The sequence below is a fragment of the Nyctibius grandis genome, chromosome 18 (assembly GCF_013368605.1).
Source record: "Nyctibius grandis isolate bNycGra1 chromosome 18, bNycGra1.pri, whole genome shotgun sequence".
Classification (NCBI taxonomy): Eukaryota; Metazoa; Chordata; class Aves; order Nyctibiiformes; family Nyctibiidae; genus Nyctibius; species Nyctibius grandis.
The window spans coordinates 11,699,471-11,717,110 of record NC_090675.1 but is presented as its reverse complement, the minus strand read 5'-3'; the positions used below and the strand labels follow the sequence as shown (position 1 = coordinate 11,717,110).

The window sequence follows — 17,640 nt, the reverse complement described above, 5'->3', positions numbered from 1 at the left end:
TTCTCAATACTGATCTCAGATAACACTGAGGCCTGGTCATCCTCTTCTCAGCAAATCGCTATCAGATGGTGTGTCTGACAGCGTTCCATGGGCAGTTCCAATTCTTTCCAGATCAGAGCTCTAGCTTTTCGTGGCAGAAGGTAATGTGATACTCTGGCCTAGCTCCAGCTTACACAGGACTGCCAGCCAAGGGGAAGGGCTCTGTGATGGGACATTTTTTGTCAACACCTGTCTCAAAGTGCTGTGTTACAGAAGAAGTGGAAAAAATCAATGGTCACTTCACCAAAACCAGTTCCTTAATCACATCTCCTCCTTAGCACCTGCTTCATCATGCACAGCATCTTACAATGTGGCTTATTATTAGCCATTATTTTCCACAGCACTCAGCTTACCTACTCTGGGGGCCAGAGGTGACACCACTGGCAATTCCGAGACCGGGGCAGGGGTGGGCAAAAAGGAGAAGTAACCGCGAGTCTTATGGGGCTCTGGTGCGCTGTGAGAGTGACCCAGGCCGAGGGTCTCACAAGCAAATCCTTGGGAGGGAGGATGAAAACTTGCTACTGTAGTAATTGACCTTTGGATTTTGCATTTGAAAGGAGCAAGGTCGCCCAACACTATGGGAAGGGAACAGCTCCATGGTTAGCATCCTGTCAGGCTGGCACACTCGTTCATGCTTCCATGGCTGGGGAGCTACTCCTGTGGAGTTGCTAAAAGACATGCAAAACTCCAGCTAAAATGGCCAGTGCTTTGTTTCCAAATCAGCTAATTGCAGTCTGCTTTTGTCTTCATTCTAAGAAACACTTTTGCCTTGTACCCACACTCCCACACTCCCACACTCCTGGCTGTGGGTGCAGCGGGTGCCCCGCAGGGGCGGCAGCGAGGGGTGTCTGGTGGGGGGGGTAATTGGAACTTAACACAGAAACACATTCTGTAATTGGAAATTATCCCAGATACCAGAGTAGATCCAAATACAATTTCTAGAAAGCTTTACAGATGTCTGGTGTTTATTGAAACTCTGCAATGCAACAGAACTTAAAGAAAGCTGTCAGCAACCATCAGATATAAGGCCATGTGCTTCCCTCAGGCATGCAAAGACCTGATGCTCATTTACATGGGTCAGCTGTTACACATCTTTAGTGATACATCCTTGGTGACACCAAAGTGCTTTGACATGGGCACCAGTTATTTTACATGTGCTGTAACACATTTGTGCATTGCCAAAATGGAGCAAAACCATCAGTGTAGGCTGATGCAGGCTACAGCTCTGTAAGCAAACAAGGTGTACAGACTATTTTCCTCACATAAAGATTTCCCTGCAAAAGGGTGGGGTTCAGAAAAATCTGAAAGGATAAGAAAGTTATCAGTTACTAGACATGAAGGTGTCTAACCAGAATAAGCCTAAAGCTTTCTTACAAAAAATGATGTTTTCCTGCCTGAAAGGTTCTTTTTGCTCACAGCTGACATTACAACCACCACTATTTTGGGTGTTTTTCGCTTTTTATGAGGGCAACCTGATATCAGCCTGACAGCAAAGACTAGCATAATGGGGATTGTAACTGGACAAGGATAATTACCTGAACTAGACTATAACTGGAACGCTGGAACGGCTCACTTACGAAAATTGCCCTCTGAACATAAAACTGAAGTGGTCAGGATTCCTATTGATGGCTGCTGTTATGCAGAAAGCCTGTATGATTACTCTGCTTAGCTTTGTGATAACTGCAGTAAGATGTCACTATTGTTTCCCTTACCTTCAGAACAAGCCAGTAGGCTGGGAGGAGGTTGGTGACGGTAGGTCTCATTGTCCAGTCCGGGTCACTGAAATAGCAGCTCTGTAGACGGATGCTCCTGACTGGGATGTCCACTAGCAGAATCCTGGCTAGGTGATCATGCTTCATGACTCTTTCAAAGAAGAAGTTCACGTTCAGTTTTGGGGCTCTCGTGGCCAAGTTTGCCCACAGCATTCCCCAGACCACTTGCTCATGAGGGTCATGGATATGACATTTGATATTCAAGGTGCACAGGGAATGAGCACTGTGCTCCCACAGGATGTCCAGCAGTTCATCAGAGATGCAGTTATAATTGAAAGCCAGGATGACCAGGCTGTGGAACTTGGATGTAGTTTGGTGGAACAAGGTGCTGCTGTAGACAGGAAGGTGGAGACTGAAGAAATCCTCAATATTGATTTGAGATGTAAAGCTTTTATTTGTCAAGCAGCTCAGAGAATTCAGAAGCTCACAGCCTTCTTCCAAGGTTACTCTTGCTCCTTTTAAGTTGCAATAATCAAGATATTTGCTCATTCTTTTCAGGAAGGTAGCTAAGTTCCTCATAAACTGATCCCTGACAACATTTTTCCAGATCAAGCGGTCTAATTCCAGGGACTCGATGCTCAGGGACACTAGGGAACTGTTACACTTACTCAGACATGACATGAAAGAAGACCTCCCATAGTCACTTGAAATCTTCGGGTAAAGGTAGCACTGTAAGGCTTTGATAATTTGATCTCAAGGTGCTCCAAATACTTGCCAAATTTCTTGACATACCACAGTGCACTTTGACGCTCCAATGTGTGTGCCCTTGATGGTCGGCCATAGAATGTGATGGTTCTGCTTCTCCAGAGGGATCCTGACTGCATGGCCCAATTCCATGTTTTACAGATCAAGGCAGCCTGAGATCTGTTCCTGTCATCTAACCAATGGAAGACACGCCTCAGACAGACATCAGATAGATGAGCCCAGGGGCTCTGCTCAGGCTCACTGTCGTCTTCCATTGAGAAGACAGTTTTTCACTTCTGGGTGTTGAGCCAAACCTAGATGAAGCAAGCTGTGGGTAGATTTCTTGCCATTCCCTACAGAATAGGCTTCGTAGCAAATGGATGAAAGTTTGCTTCTTCACATTCAAAACCAACAAATCCTTTCTTTGCCTCTGTACTCAAGTTGTCAGGATCAAACAAGCTCTTGGGTCTAAACGATGGTCTAACCTAAATCAAAAGAAAAAAAACCCCAATGAGTAAAGAACAATCACAGCACAAGCACAGGACACATCTTTTAACTTTTTGGCCTTCAGTCTGGATAAACAGTGAAATGGTATCAACTGCCGATAGAGCAGCCACAGCCTCTAGAAACCTTTGGTTAGCATCAGCTGTAAGGGTAATGGTTTGTGGCCTGATGACTAGTGTCTAAAAGTATCCAGTGCTTTGGGCTGTACACAGTTGAACAGTACTGTCAGCGCAAAACTAGTGCAAATGACTTTTCTTATCCTTCTGGGGTACTTTCCATGACAATCATCTGACATAGTACCCTGCCATAGATTAAGCTACACCCCCTGTTGAGAGCAGTAAGCGATATAAGCTGTTCCATCACTCGGTTCAAGCAGGATGTTCAGTCACTGTGCTCCAGTGGACAGGGAGAAGGCTGGCGAGTCAGAATACTAACTAGGTAGTGGTAAAACATGTAACTAAACAACCACAATGCAAGAAGTTACCAGTTCTACTCTCAAGGCTGGACTGTGTAAGTATTCAGCTCCCTGCGCACTTTTCCAGCTCTCATAGTCTCCCTCCAGAGTTCAAGGTGTGTTTTCTCTGCTTCTGACCCCTCTCTCTGCAAAGTTCGGCCACTGCCATGGAGCAAAGAGGTAACGTTTGTGATGTCATGACAAATGAATTTATGCAAGGGCAAACAGTGAACAAAGCCGACTTGAGCCAAGTCATTTGGGCTAAGGTGAAGACAGTGAAAAGGAAAAGCAGACTTGTTTGGTAGTCCCTTAGGAAGTGAGAAATACAGGCCACAATCTACAAGCCAGGTGCAGGCTGTATGCCTTGTCATTTTTCACTGACCAGATAAATGGATTAAGTGGCTGAGCAATAAACAGCCAAGAAAGGAAGTGATGCATCCTCTATCTTTTCAGCTATGAACTGCAAACTTCAGCTGTGAAATGCAAACTATGTCCCACTGGCCTCTTAGGTGCTTGTTTTTATGAGGCCTTTTACAGCTCAGGCTATTAGTTGGCTTTGTGAACAGCCAAAGGGCATGGAAAGATAGTGTTTTCTTAGTACCTTTGCAGAGAGGGAAAAGTTCAGGATGTATTTACTTCCCACCTCTATAGTGCAAGTGTCTTATCATGTCCACTTGGTAAATCACTCCTTAGCTCTTGGGGGTGAAACTGGAAAAACATCTAGTGATTCTTATGGTCTACCCCAAAATTAAGACTTATTGGCTGACAGGGCTACAAGAAGATGCAACTCAAAAGTACGTGATGCCAATCTCCAATCAAGCTACCTCTCCTCCTTTGCATGTGGTGTTCTGTTGGGTAACAAAGTTGAAATGGATGGAAACAACAGAGGCACCATAAAAGATGAAGAAAACATGCAGATCCCTGAGAGTCTGTTTACAACTACAAAGGCTCAGATATTTCTATTTTAAGTTTATAAACAGGCATGAAAGGACAAGCTGACTGCCCAGTTCAGCTTCAGCCTGCCGCTTCCCTTTTTGCCTACAGTCTTCTGTCACACATAATCTCTCTGCCTGTATATGCTGTCTGTTCAATTAGCACCATGTCTGTTCTTAGGGATTCTGCCTCCTCCCCTTCCCATCCAAAATGCCAATCCAAACCCCCAGCTCTCAAGATAACCCACAGAATCTGAGCATGTGGATCTGATTACCACCTGACTCCACCTCTTGTATTTAGTATCCCCCTCTTCCCCATCCCCTGCCAAGTGAAATTTGTTTTGCAGAACTGTCAGTCGTTTAGAAGGTCTTTAGATGAATGACCTCATTTTACCTGTCCAGACAAAGATCTGAGCCAAGTCCTAAAACATGGTGGCTCAAGCTGCAGTCTGCTAGTAAGAAGAGCCTGAAACTTTCCCTATGGAGATGGGGGAGCATAACACATCTGCAACTATCTGGAAGCCATAAAACCAACAGGTGGAGGAAAGCAGAACAGCATATAGGGCTGTAATACATAGAAAAACATGTCTATTAATAACCATTTATTGAACTATACTTGCCCGTATTATAGTGTGTGAATACGAAGGGGTACAAATACCATCATGTGGAACTTTTTTTAAACCACAGCTCTTAAGAACTTACAGAAAGTATGTTTATAAGCCCATGGTGGGACTCAAGAGGTATCCTGCAGCGTTACTGTGTTGGCTTCCCCATGGCTCTAAGCCAAGCCTTAGCTATGGAGGTGTCTCTAGCTGTCAGCTCCGAGTTTAACTTGGTGGGGGGGAAAACCAAGCCAAACCTTTGGAAAAAACCAGAAGCTGCTACAGCTCGTTCCAGACCAATTTTTCAGGTAGAAGTGTTTTAAAGATAAATGCTTTGCATGTCTTGTTTTCCTCTAGGGTAGGATTAAAAAAAATAACCAAAACCCCAAACCCAACCCAAACCACATTCTCTGCAGTTGCCCTTTCTTTCCTGGCTGATTTGCTACACAGGACATCCCATGTGGTTTCTAGTACAACGCTGTGCAGTTACACCAGCTGTCTCCTCCAGCAAGAGCTGCAGAAGCCGGTGGAGAAAAATCAAACAAACACTTTCTAAGACGTTCGCTCATAATTAATTACCACAAGTGACAGGACGGCACCCCAGCCTCCGCCTCCTTTTGCTGTTCCTTCTGACGCGGGTCTCTAGGCCTCAGGTCCACAAAGGCACGACCCCCACGAGAAGGGGGGGGGCAGTGCTGCCGTGCTCGGGCACGGCCGCCATCAGCGTCTCTACAGCACCTGCAGCTGTGCTGCAGGACGGGGACGGCGCAGCCGTGCCTCATGCCGACATACAGCCGCCGCCCCGCTCCGCTTCGCTGCCCATCGCCGGCGCAGGGAGCCCGAGCCCGAGCCCAGGCTGCCCCGGCCCCGCCCGGCGGCGCGACCGCCGCTGACGCGCAGGCGCCGAGCCATGTAACGGCCGCCGCGCGTGCGAGGGGCGCAGCCAATGAGGGCGGGCGGCGGCAGCGGCGCCAATCCGGGCGGCCGGAGGGGGCGGGGCGCCATTCGAACGCGGCGGCGGCGCGCGCGGCTCCCGGCGGCAGAGGCGGCGGTTCTGGTCTCGCCCGTCCGTGTGAGTACAGCCCCGAGCGGCCGCCGCAGCGGCGCAGCCGCGGCTCGCGTTCCCCGGCCGTCCGAGAGGCCTGAGCCGCCTCCTCCGGCCTTGGCGTTTCCGTTCGCACTTGTTGCTTCCGCCGTCCCTGGCGGGCGGAACGATGGCGCCGGTCGCGCCGGTCCTGCGCCGCAGGGCCGGTTCCGTTAGCCAGGCCGCAGCGGTACGGGCGGTTCTGGTCGCGGCGAGAACAGGGGATACCCGCCCCGAGGGCGAAGCCCCGCCCGAGCAGCGCCGTGTGACGGCGCAGGGGTGTCCGAGGTTCCCGGCGTGGGACCTGTCCGGAGCCCGTGCCGCGGGTTCCCGGTGGCCTGGAGCACGACGGTGTATCGTGCAGCGCCAGCGTGATACCAGATAAATGCAACCCTGGGACGGGAGCTACTCCCTTTTGGGCGTTTCACGCGAGTAATATTTTCTAGCGGTTAGCAGTTTATCAGAAGGATAAGCTGGTTAAGCTGTGAGCCAGTAGAACTGACTAGTCCAATTACTAGCCTTTCCTGGTTGCCACATGCAGGAATGCATTAAAAGTGTTAATATCCCAAACACCTTCAGGATTAAAAGATTTCAATAAGCCTTATTGCTTTCTGACACAAATATGGACACTTGTGAGAAATGGAGAAAATTTGGGAGAACAGAGATAGTAAGGAATATCAATATGCTTTCCTAATACGTGGTATAATGATGGTAGAGACCTCCCAGCTTTTTTTATTAACAGTAATTGGCAATGAATTCACTCTCAGTTCAGGCTGCTAAAATACGTTTGCATTTCAATTGTTTTTTAGAGTAATTAGCTAGCAATACCCTAGCTTGATAGCTACTGGAAACAAAGAATTTAAACTATATGTGCATATGTATATGTTTAAGCTATCATATATCATATAGATAACAGGTATTTTAGCTCTTCCCACCAATGTCTGCTGCCAGTAACAACCCTGTCCGTTTCAGGACTTAATATCCACAATCATAACTAACTTAAGTGTGAGCCTTCAGCTAGCAACTCAGGCAGAAGACAACAGCAGCTGTGTACACTTGTCTGGCAGTGGAAGGCTGTTTTGATTAATGAAGGCAAAAATTTGGGATATGAGACCTTAGTCTGAGATACCAACAAGAAACTTGCAGTTACAGAGCATTCTACCTCACAAGCTTGAGTCTCGCAGCTTACCAGGTCTGATGTCCAGTGCTGGAAATGCATTACAGGACTTCTTCATAGACATGCACAGACCTAAATAGCTGTAGAAATCAATGCTGTTCTCCTTCAAACCTCCAAGTAAAAGTCTGCTCAGCTCTGAATTTGTTGTTTCAGGCAAATGTAACTGAATATATTGTATAACAATTTCTGTTGTTCCTTTTCCACACAGCTCTGTACCTTGCTCTAATTCTTGCTCTCATTCAGATTGTTTTAGAAATCAGGTTGACCAAGAACCGGAACAAGATGGTATCTGTGCTCCAAAATGTCAAGGCAACAATGGCCTGGCGGAAACACCAGCTCCTAGCTGACTTCGATGAGAATGAGAGCCCTGTACCTGACAAATCAAAGAGAAGGGCTTCTTTGAGTTCTCTCAATACCATGCGCATGTCTCTAAGGAAGCGAGTACCGTTAAAGCAAGTAGACCTGAATTTTCATAAGACCCCAACTTGGGAAAGTCTGGAAGACAGACAAAAGTGCCAAACTCTGAAGAGGATTAAAAGAACAGCAAAAAATGCTTTTGGAACTGTGTCCCAGGTACTTTGCCTTTGCAGTGGAGTGTGGGTAGAGTTTAGTTTTTGCTTCAACTTCAGTACTAAGATTTGTGGACTCTTATCGAGTGCTGTATTCCAGAGAGTCTATCCCACACACTTGCACAGTGTAACGGTTGTCTCATAGCTACTAACTAGTAAAATCTTTAATATCCTTGCTAAAGTATAGACAGGCAAATTATGGATCTGGCAGAACAGGGCGGGAGGTGAAAAGAAGAAATATGAGATGTAGTTTCATCAAAACTTTTATTACCTAATAAATGCTTTTCCCCTAGTTTATTTCATCATGTATGGCAGAGCAGCCTTCACAAGGAGGAAGGTGGGTAGAGACTGCCATTGCTTGCAAAGAATTGTTTCTGAGAAAGGTGTAGTGCTTTGGATTTTTTTTTTTTTTTACTGCTTTTCCTGTACCCATACTATTTGTTAACATGTTCTTCATTATAGTCAATCTAAATTTGGACTGACAAAAAACCGCTAGATGGTAGCAGGGTAGCAAACTCGAGCTTGCACTTCCCTTTTGTGGATACCTCTGATTTTAACTGCGTCAATTATATGTTAGGGAGCCTGGCTCTTTCCTGCGTAAGAGCAGCAGGAGCTCTGTTCCAATGCCTGCTGAAGTCCTTGACAAGTTCCAGGGATTGGGGGAGCAAATCACTCCTCCAATGCAAATGGGTACAGAATCACAGAATGTCAGGGATTGGAAGGGACCTCGAAAGATCATCTAGTCCAATCCCCCTGCCGGGGCAGGATTACCTAGACCATATCACACAGGAACGTGTCCAGGCGGGTTTTGAATGTCTCCAGAGAAGGAGACTCCACAACCTCTCTGGGCAGCCTGTGCCAGTGTTCAGTTACCCTCACTGTAAAGAAGTTTTTCCTCATATTTATGTGGAACCTCCTGGGTTCCAGCTTTCACCCGTTGCCCTTCCTTGTCCTGTCAATGGATGTCACTGAGAAGAGCCTGGCTCCATCTTCATGACACTTGCCCTTTACATATTTATAAACATTAATGAGGTCACCCCTCAGTCTCCTCTTCTCCAAGCTAAAGAGACCCAGCTCCCTCGTACGGGAGATGTTCCACCCCCTTAATCATCTTCGTGGCTCTGCGCTGGACTCTCTCTAGCAGTTCCCTGTCCTTCTTGAACTGAGGGGCCCAGAACTGGACACAATATTCCAGATGCGGCCTCACCAGGGCAGAGTAGAGGGGGAGGAGAACCTCTCTTGACCTACTAACCACACCCCTTCTAATACACCCCAGGATGCCATTGGCCTTCTTGGCCACAAGGGCACATTGCTGGCTCATGGTCATCCTGCTGTCCACTAGGACCCCCAGGTCCCTTTCCCCTACGCTGGTCTCCAACAGGTCTGTCCCCAACTTATACTCATACATGGGATTGTTTTTGCCCAGATGCAGGACTCTACACTTGCCCTTGTTATATTTCATTAAATTTCTCCCCGCCCAACTCTCCAGCCTGTCTAGGTCTCTCTGAATGGCAGCACAGCCTTCTGGTGTGTACAGAGGGTTGAGAAACATTCATGCTAGACTAAACCTGGTATGAGAATGACAGCTAGGGATTCAGCTCAACTGTTCCTTGTCTTTTTGGTTCCAAACTCTAGGCTAATTGAGACATGTCTGTCTAATGTGTCTTTCAGAAAATACAGGTGTCCTGCCAAAGCCCAGTACACTCGATGGTGACCTTCCCAGCCAAATCCATCAGCAGAAGCTGTGCAACTGGTTCTACCAAGAAAAGAAGTACTACACCTCGAACCCCTCGCTGTAAGAAGAGTGTTACTCCAGCAGCCAGTTCCAAAGACACCCCAAGATCCAGCAAAAGAGCCTTGCTTGGGCCAACAAGGGTGTCAGAACATAGAAAATGGAGGGGTTTCTCATCCTGGCTTGGTAAAGACGCTGTCTGTCTCCGGAGATCAAGAAGAGCAGCAGCACTGAAGAGCCCTTATTCATCACCTGCTCCTGCCAGCAGAAAGATGTAAGCCACATTCTTTTGTAAACCTTATTCCCTTTTTTTTTTTTTTTAAATTACTGTGATTAGAGTATCTTGTAAGGTGAAAGGCAAGATATGAAGGTTGCTATCTTATTCCCTTGAAAGGGTGTGCTGTTCAAATAGTCAAGAAAGTGGTTATGGGTCTCTGTACAGACAGGGACCGAGCACTGCATAAAGCTGAAACATGAAACTTAATTTTATGCTGTGACAAGAACTTTTTAAAAATTGCTCTCCCACTGGTAAGTTTACATCATGTTTCTCAGCACCAGTCCCCATCAGACACTAGAGACATACTTGAGTTCTTTGCTGATGCCTTTCTGGTAAAGAAAAATGCTCTCAATGCATCTCACTCCTACTTAGCTCTAACTTTTCCAAAGTTGCTATTTGTATTGCAAAGATAGATAACGTGGAATAGCTCTGCTTATGCTGAGCTCTTTATAGAGAGTAGAGAGATTCTTGCCTCAAAGATTTAACACAAATTAGATAAAGAGTTGTGAGCTAGGGAAAGACTTCATAATGCACACATAGGTTTTTGTTTTGGTCAGAGTCACATGAGAAATGTCAAAGCTAGAAGCTGAATCCAAGCCTCATGAATCTGAACCCAGTGTATGAATTGGAGATAGCTGTCTGGGGGATGAATGGAGATGTGAAGCAGTTGGTCAGCGGAATTAAGAACATGATTGTTACAGTCCTAAACTTCTCTGGGTAGAGTCTGGAGGTAACTGGAGTTGTGAGTGCAGGGACAGAGGCTTGGGTAGTGTCACCCAGTCTGTTGTGTTTGATCTTTAGTAACAGCCATTCTGTTTGCAGAGAGTTTGACTGCGAGTTGGAGCTGGTCTCCTCAGGGATTTGCCAACTGAAGCGTATCTCCCAGGCATTTGATGATGCCATTGTGCAAGAGGAGAGGTAAATACCACTAACTGTCCCATAACTTTTAGCGACAGATTACCTCCCCCTCAGACATTGCCAATTGCAGGCTAAGTGATCCCTGTCACTCAGGATGAGGAATAGTTGCAGAACTTTCTCAGCTGTAACGTAGCAGAGCCTTTATTTCTTCAAGACACCTGTGCAGACTGCATCTGCAGCTGGACTTGCAGCTTCTAAAACACATCAACCTTGTCTTCAGGTTTCTTGCTCTGGAAGTTAGATTTTTCCCAGCAAGAGCCTACCTTTGACCTTGTGTGAGAACAGTACCTCCCTGCCTCTGTCTAAAAGAGGTGACAATACAGGCTGGAATGGGAGAAATCCTATTGTGCTGACACTGTCATGGGTGCCTGCACATTTATAAGAAAATCCTTTTATTAGGTAGCATTATGTTAACAAATACTCCATGGTACCCATAACACAAAAATTTAGAGGATGCAGAAGCCTCTTATACAACACCTTGGTTAATCGATGAGGTGGCAGGCTGCTGTGTTTACAAAGGTTATGTCATTCTGAATTAGACATATTAAGACAGTAAAAACTAAAAGTCAGAAGTCTTGTCACAGGGCAATTCCCTAAACCTCTTTCTCTCTTAGAACACTTGATGTCAAGCATTCAATAATTAAATGTCAAGCACCTAGAATCCTCTAGAGAGGGCTTAGTACTTTTATCTACAAAAAGGTAAGAGCTTAAAATCCTACATAATTCCAAAAATTCAATTTTTACCAATGGGACCACTTCTAGATAACTATAGGTTAAATGTAGTATTAAGTTAATGATCATATCCATTGGAAGTTCACTAAATCTCACTCCTAATATTCTCCCATCTGTTAGTGATATGACAGTTTCTCTCATTCGTAACTGAAGATAGTATCAACCAGGTAAAGTAGCTGTTCACTTACCTTGTCTATACCTGCATGCATCTGTGAGGAGAAAACTTGCTGTTTGGAGAAAGAAAGGCTTATTAACTCATACTTCTTTAAAGTTATTATGTAGAACCACAGGGTTCTTCCCTCATACTCACCGTGGCTGTCTCTGCTACAGGAGATCATTGTGCAGTTGTAAAACGTAACGTCTACATTGTGGATTAGTGAAACCTTGTGGGTTTGCAATGAGAACCCTAAGTTGGGCTTCTACGCAAACAGCAGCTTTTTTCACCCCAGACCAGAAAACTACTGGTACTAATGTCTTTGTCGCTCGACCTCAGTTCTCACTGATTACTAATGAAGATCACAAAGCATGACAGAATAAACTATTACCCTGAGCTGTCTAACTTTACAGCCTTTCTTTTCCATCCCTAGCATTGTCTTAGCTGTTAAGACTATTCTATCACAGTAACAGCAGTTGATACCTGTATTGCCAGCATTTTTAAACACAACAATTGTACCTAAATGGATGGGAACAGGAATTCTTTGCTGTAAGTTTCTAAACATCACTCTAGTGTCAATTCATTGAACTATTACCAGGTAAATGCCTTTATTACCTTCACAGAGAGCTGTACTGTGACATTAATATCTTCACCCATTATGTTGGAAGTGTTCCTTTTGTTAAAGGGAAAGTTACATCCTGAATACTAGGTCCTATTTTAGCAACAAAGATAGGTGTAAGAAATTGATTGCTGGAACATTTCAGGAAAAATGAGAGCAGTTTTAAATGCTTGACTGAAGCTTTAAACAGTGATGTGTACTGCTTCCACTAAGCAATTTGGTCCAGTTCTCCTGCATGTGCAGATGCATACAATGTGCTCTGTCACTGGCTGGTTTGTAGGTTGCCTACTGGAATAATTGTGAAATAAACTTTTTTGGGGGTGCCCTTAGAGTATTTCATATGACTTTCTGTTCTGGTATCCAACTGCCGTGGGTTTTAGTGTTACAGCTCCCTTTTCATCTTTTCCATGATGAAACAAACCTTGATCTCAAACTATTTATCGTTGCCAGCTCCATGTATTGTTCTAATGTTTTTCACTTGAATGGATTAGATTATATCACAAGAAATGCTCCTGTTGCTAGTTAAAAGTACTGCAGTATTTAATTTGTGTACTGCCATCTATGCTCAAGGAAGGTAACAAAATATTTTCTTGCTAGTGTTTAGAACTGTTTTACAGTGAAAATGTACAGGTCCCAGTCCCCTTCCTTGCTCTAACAGTTTTCCAGCAATTTGCATGACAACCGATTAATTAACTTTACTGACTTCATGCTGCTAATGGCAGTCATCTTGTTCTTCTGCAGGCAACACGCAATATCAAACTACAACTATCTAATGGCACAAAACTTACAGTCTGCGTGTCGATCTCAGAAACCTTCTCAAGCTATCCGAAGGCGAGCAAAGAAACTCCATCGAGCAGTTGGTACCTAGACAGAGATGGCTGTAACTACTGTTAGTTTATGAGTATATATAAAGGAGAGCTCTGTGTAGCACTTGAAAGGGTGCACTCTATACATTGAACAAGCCATTACATTTTATAATCTTTCTTGACAAAGCAGCTCAAGACTTCCCTTCCCTTGTTTTCTCTTTTCACGTGAACAGGAGAATCAAAATTGTACCACAATATATTATCTCCTGCTGAGATAAGGGACCATCTTAAATGTGACTTTCATAAGGCAGTAAGTACTTTGAAACGTACGTTGAACTGACCAGAAGGAATGGCCAGAGCAAGGGCCACAGACTTACGAAGGGTGATCATAGGTAAGAGTAGTAGTTAGACTGGTATCCAATTGCCATGAGTGTTAGTATGAGTACTTTGCATACTAAAAGTACTGGTCCATTATTTTGAAAGCCTAACAATTTTCTTCTGTATATGAACAAACCAAAAGTTAAGCATCATGTTTAACTGGAAGTTAATGAAACAGTAGTGGCTTGTTTGAGTTCTGACCACAACTGCCTTTCCAAGGCAACAGGTTTCTGTGGGGTCACTCAGGCTACAAGACAGGAGCCACATTAGGACCCTAATTCATGGCATTAAGGATTGCTATTAGATTAGCCTAATTAATCCTATCTTAAGTAGTTGGGTTCCAGACAAATCAGAGCAACTCTGTCATTTCTTACTGCTGCTTTAAATAGCATCTTGGCAGTTGAGTTAAACATTGCTTTTGTACCACAACATCTGTCTTTTAGTTATACATAGAAATTGCTTACTACAATTAATGTAACCTCTTAGAACTACTGTTATTAACTAATATCACAGTGCAGGTATTTTATTTGATGAAGTATTCTAAGCATTTGATACCTGTATTTTGCTTCTAATTTTTAAAAAAAGTAACATTGATTTGACAAGCCTTTTTTGGTAGGTGATTCAGTTGTAACAAAGTTTAGTTTTTCAAACTAAAGCAAAGATTTCCCAAGCTTCTAGAATTCAACACCAGCACTGTTTTCCATGGTGGCAGCTTTGTGCAGGCTTCTCAGATTACATTCACTCTAAGGTGAACCTTCGAACAAAAGATTGATTTGGGAAACTTTGTTCTACTTGATAATTTTTAAGATGCAGATGTAATTTAGTAAAACTGGAACTACTAAAATTTTGATGCTATTAAGTATAAATATGGGAAGCAGTCATGTTCAATTCTGATTTATGTGTAAGTATTGATTTTAAACTTCTTCCTCATCTTTCTTTTTTCTTGTCAAACTAGACTGTTTTAAAATATTGAAACAGTTAATAAGGCCTGGAAACATGAGAACAACCCTGACTTCCAGGCTTTCAGATGACTAAGAGCTTTAGCTTGTGTTATTTCTTGATGTAGTTTTATTATGTGTTTTTTGTGTTGTGTTTTTTTTAACAGCCTTCTTTGCATGTACTGCAACTACTTCTATAAAGCTTTCACAAAAATGATGTCTCATTACTGAAATATTTTCTTCTATGACTTTTCAAAAGGAAGGAGGGTTGGAGTTTTGTGAAAAGTCAACCTCCAATCTAAGTATTTTTTCAGATAGTCAGATGTATTAAACCGCCTCTATTTGTACTGTTTCCACTGGCTACTAGGACATGTACATTGATGATCTAATACTTCTCACATCACTGGTAAGAAAAATCAGTGACACTTTGCTTAAAGGCAAGGAAGGTTTTATTTAAGTGACTAATCTGTTATAAGATTTTAAAAACCATCTCACATCAAAATCTATACCAGTTGTAGAAATTTTACTCCTTATTTCATATTAAGAAATGCATTATTGTACATTTTTGAATCTTTACAAGGCAGCCATAAGAAATATAAACATTTGTCACCAGATAGAACCTTCTCACTGACAAACAATATTTAAAAGTATGCACTTAATTATAGACTGAAAGAACATGTACAATTTCAAGTTCCCTTGTATGAATTCAGTTGTAAGCAGACTGCCCCCTTCCCTCCCCCACAAATAGAAAAATAAGTAAGTTATGCAGAAGGCTTGGGGTTCTGTGAGAGGACTGCCATTCTGGGCCCTACACCAGTCCTCCCAGAGTAACCTTATCTTTAAAGCTTGCAATCTGTAAATCATGTTTCAACGTTGTAATCTCTGGTATACCATCTCCCAGCACTCACAGTAAACCTGCCCCTCTCTCTCTTCCCCCCTGTAAGTTCTGTACATCCTTACAAATGAGAAATGAACTGTCAAATTTGTTTCATGTTCCCCCATCCCCCACAATTATATCCCGTTTCAAAGGTAGCTTATTGAGATAAATACAAATAGAGGATAAACTGTAACCCCCTTACCTTGGGCTTGAACTAAAATGAGGGAAAGAGGAAGTACCAACACCTGACTTCAATTCCAGAGTCCATGACACAGGATTCTAGCTGCTCCAGGCCATTTCTTATTTCTGAAAAAAAGAGCTCTTTTCATCCAGAAAAATGTGTTATTACCTTCATTTTTTACGGGGGACTGAATTTAGGATCATCTGTAGGAACCTATATTTACACTTGAATGATTAAACATCATGGAAGTCAAATTACCTTGTTAAGCCCACAATTTCTGCTGAAGCTATGAGCATGGGCCATGAGGAATCACTGCTCTTAGAGAAGCTGAAGAGGTAAGTTGGAAAGTTTTGTGTTTACGGGAATTTTATCCTGTACCAGCTCCACAGGAGAATGGAAAGTGCCACTTTCTCCCCTGCATGCCTGAAATGAACAATTCAATGCAGAAATCTTGAGTTCAGATCCCACATTTCAAGCTCTAATCAGAAAAATGATGAAATTGCAGTATACAATCTCTTCTTCTCTCCCTTATTAAGCCAATGAGCTTATTAAAAAGGTGTCCATACTCCAATCATCTAGTACTTTTATGATTTACTCACCTTTCTGTGGCTTAGATGCAAGAGGGGGGGAAAAAACCTGTGGAAAATCTCATATTTGTTCAGTAACAATTGTTGCACTTACAAATTTTAAAACCTGAAAATACCTATTGATTTCAGGTATTATTAAAAATGCTTATAAACAAGGCTTTTAGCAAATTTAAGACAGGAAACAATATAGAAAGAAGGAAAAAAATGTCTTTTTTTTCCCTTCTAAATGTGTTCCGTGAAGTGTACATGATGATACTATAGATCAAAGTATTGGGGATTTGCTTAAATACATACATTAGTAATGCCCTGACCTAAAGACTGCAATGTATAAATGGGACAACTTGTTCACTAATAATGGCAAAGGCTATTTTGCAGAACGGTGGAGCTTCCAGATAAAGTGTCATTGTTCTGCTTATTTTAATAGTAGATTAAGGTGTGTAATTTTTTTCTCTAGCTTACTGATAGATCCACTTCTACATAACCAGTGAAAGTTTTAACTCTGTTTAGAAGTGATTTCCCTAGGTACTAAGGGAACAGGTGAAGTAATCTGTAAGAATTAAGACTACTTTCATGTGAACAAATCAAAATGGCAGCTCTCATGAACCCCAATGAACAAGAATAATTATCAATGCCACGTCATTTTTACATCTAACAAAATTTTATGCTGAATAGATATAAACCATACCACAAACTCTGGTCAAGCAAGAATCTGTTCCAAGAGCATTAGTGTATGCAAACACTTTAAAAAAAAAAAAAAAAAAAGTTATTCAAAATAAGCAGATTTGGATCAACATCACTATTCAGGTCTGTGGAATAATCTGCACTCTTTATACAATGATATCTTTTTTCAAACTTACCTAACTAGACAACAAAATTGAATAAACAGCCATTGTTGTGGGTTTTTTTTGAAAAAGTATATTGGTTACAAATTTGCTGTGAAAGCAAAACCAAAACTTCACTTAAGGTGTCTTCCAGTAGCTACACACACATACACACACGCACAACACACACAAAACCAAAACACCACAGTTGTGAAGGTGTGTGGTCACAACATCACAGGTAAGTCTACCACTGCTATTAATCACAGCCATTTTTTTACAGTAATTTAAAACTGGATCCATATCAACAAGGCAAAGAACTAAATGCTTCCAACTGTGGCCTACTTTGCACTGACTTGTACTGCTGCCTCAGCACCCACTGGAATAACAGGTTTGTGTTTTACAGTTTCATTAATGCTTCCTCCATTCAGCAGGTTAAAAGAATGTGCTTTTTGTAACAGACGGAGGCACTAAAGGTGCTGGAACTACTGATGAGTAACCCGTGTTCCTTGGGCACCCACCAGTCCTGCCTGACTTCTCTGTCCCTTTCCCTTCTGTGTATGCTTTAACACTTCCATAGCCTATGAAGTTTAAGTAAGTGCTAACTGCACAGAGACTGCAGCAATGAGGACTTGCAATCAGACAACTGTAGGATCAAGCTCAGCAAATGGCCTGCTTAGGAGGACAGCATCCTTCTGTGGAAACACAAGTAAAACTGAAATCCAATTGCAAACTGAATGCCCATGAACCACTGCATGCAGTTTCATGTGGACAAAGTGTATAACTAAAATTCTGACCAGAAGGAA

The 17,640-nt window shown here is 43.0% G+C and overlaps 2 protein-coding genes across 2 annotated transcripts; one reads left to right on the top strand and one right to left on the bottom strand.

Annotated features, from left to right (window-relative positions):
• Positions 1–1,007: 1,007 nt before the first annotated feature.
• FBXO39 (F-box protein 39) lies at positions 1,008–5,853 on the bottom strand. Its single transcript, XM_068415453.1, is given in 4 exon segments — positions 1,008–1,340; positions 1,752–2,432; positions 2,435–2,980; positions 5,567–5,853. Coding segments are annotated over 3 exon segments (1,101 nt in total). The 5' UTR covers positions 2,771–2,980; positions 5,567–5,853; the 3' UTR covers positions 1,008–1,256.
• A 1,677-nt stretch (positions 5,854–7,530) lies between these two features.
• Positions 7,531–13,117, top strand: PIMREG (PICALM interacting mitotic regulator). The gene is made up of 4 exons (XM_068415946.1): positions 7,531–7,821; positions 9,489–9,823; positions 10,649–10,744; positions 12,991–13,117. Exons 1-4 carry the CDS (start codon positions 7,531–7,533, stop codon positions 13,115–13,117), a joined length of 849 nt encoding a protein of 282 aa, XP_068272047.1.
• Positions 13,118–17,640: the final 4,523 nt, after the last annotated feature.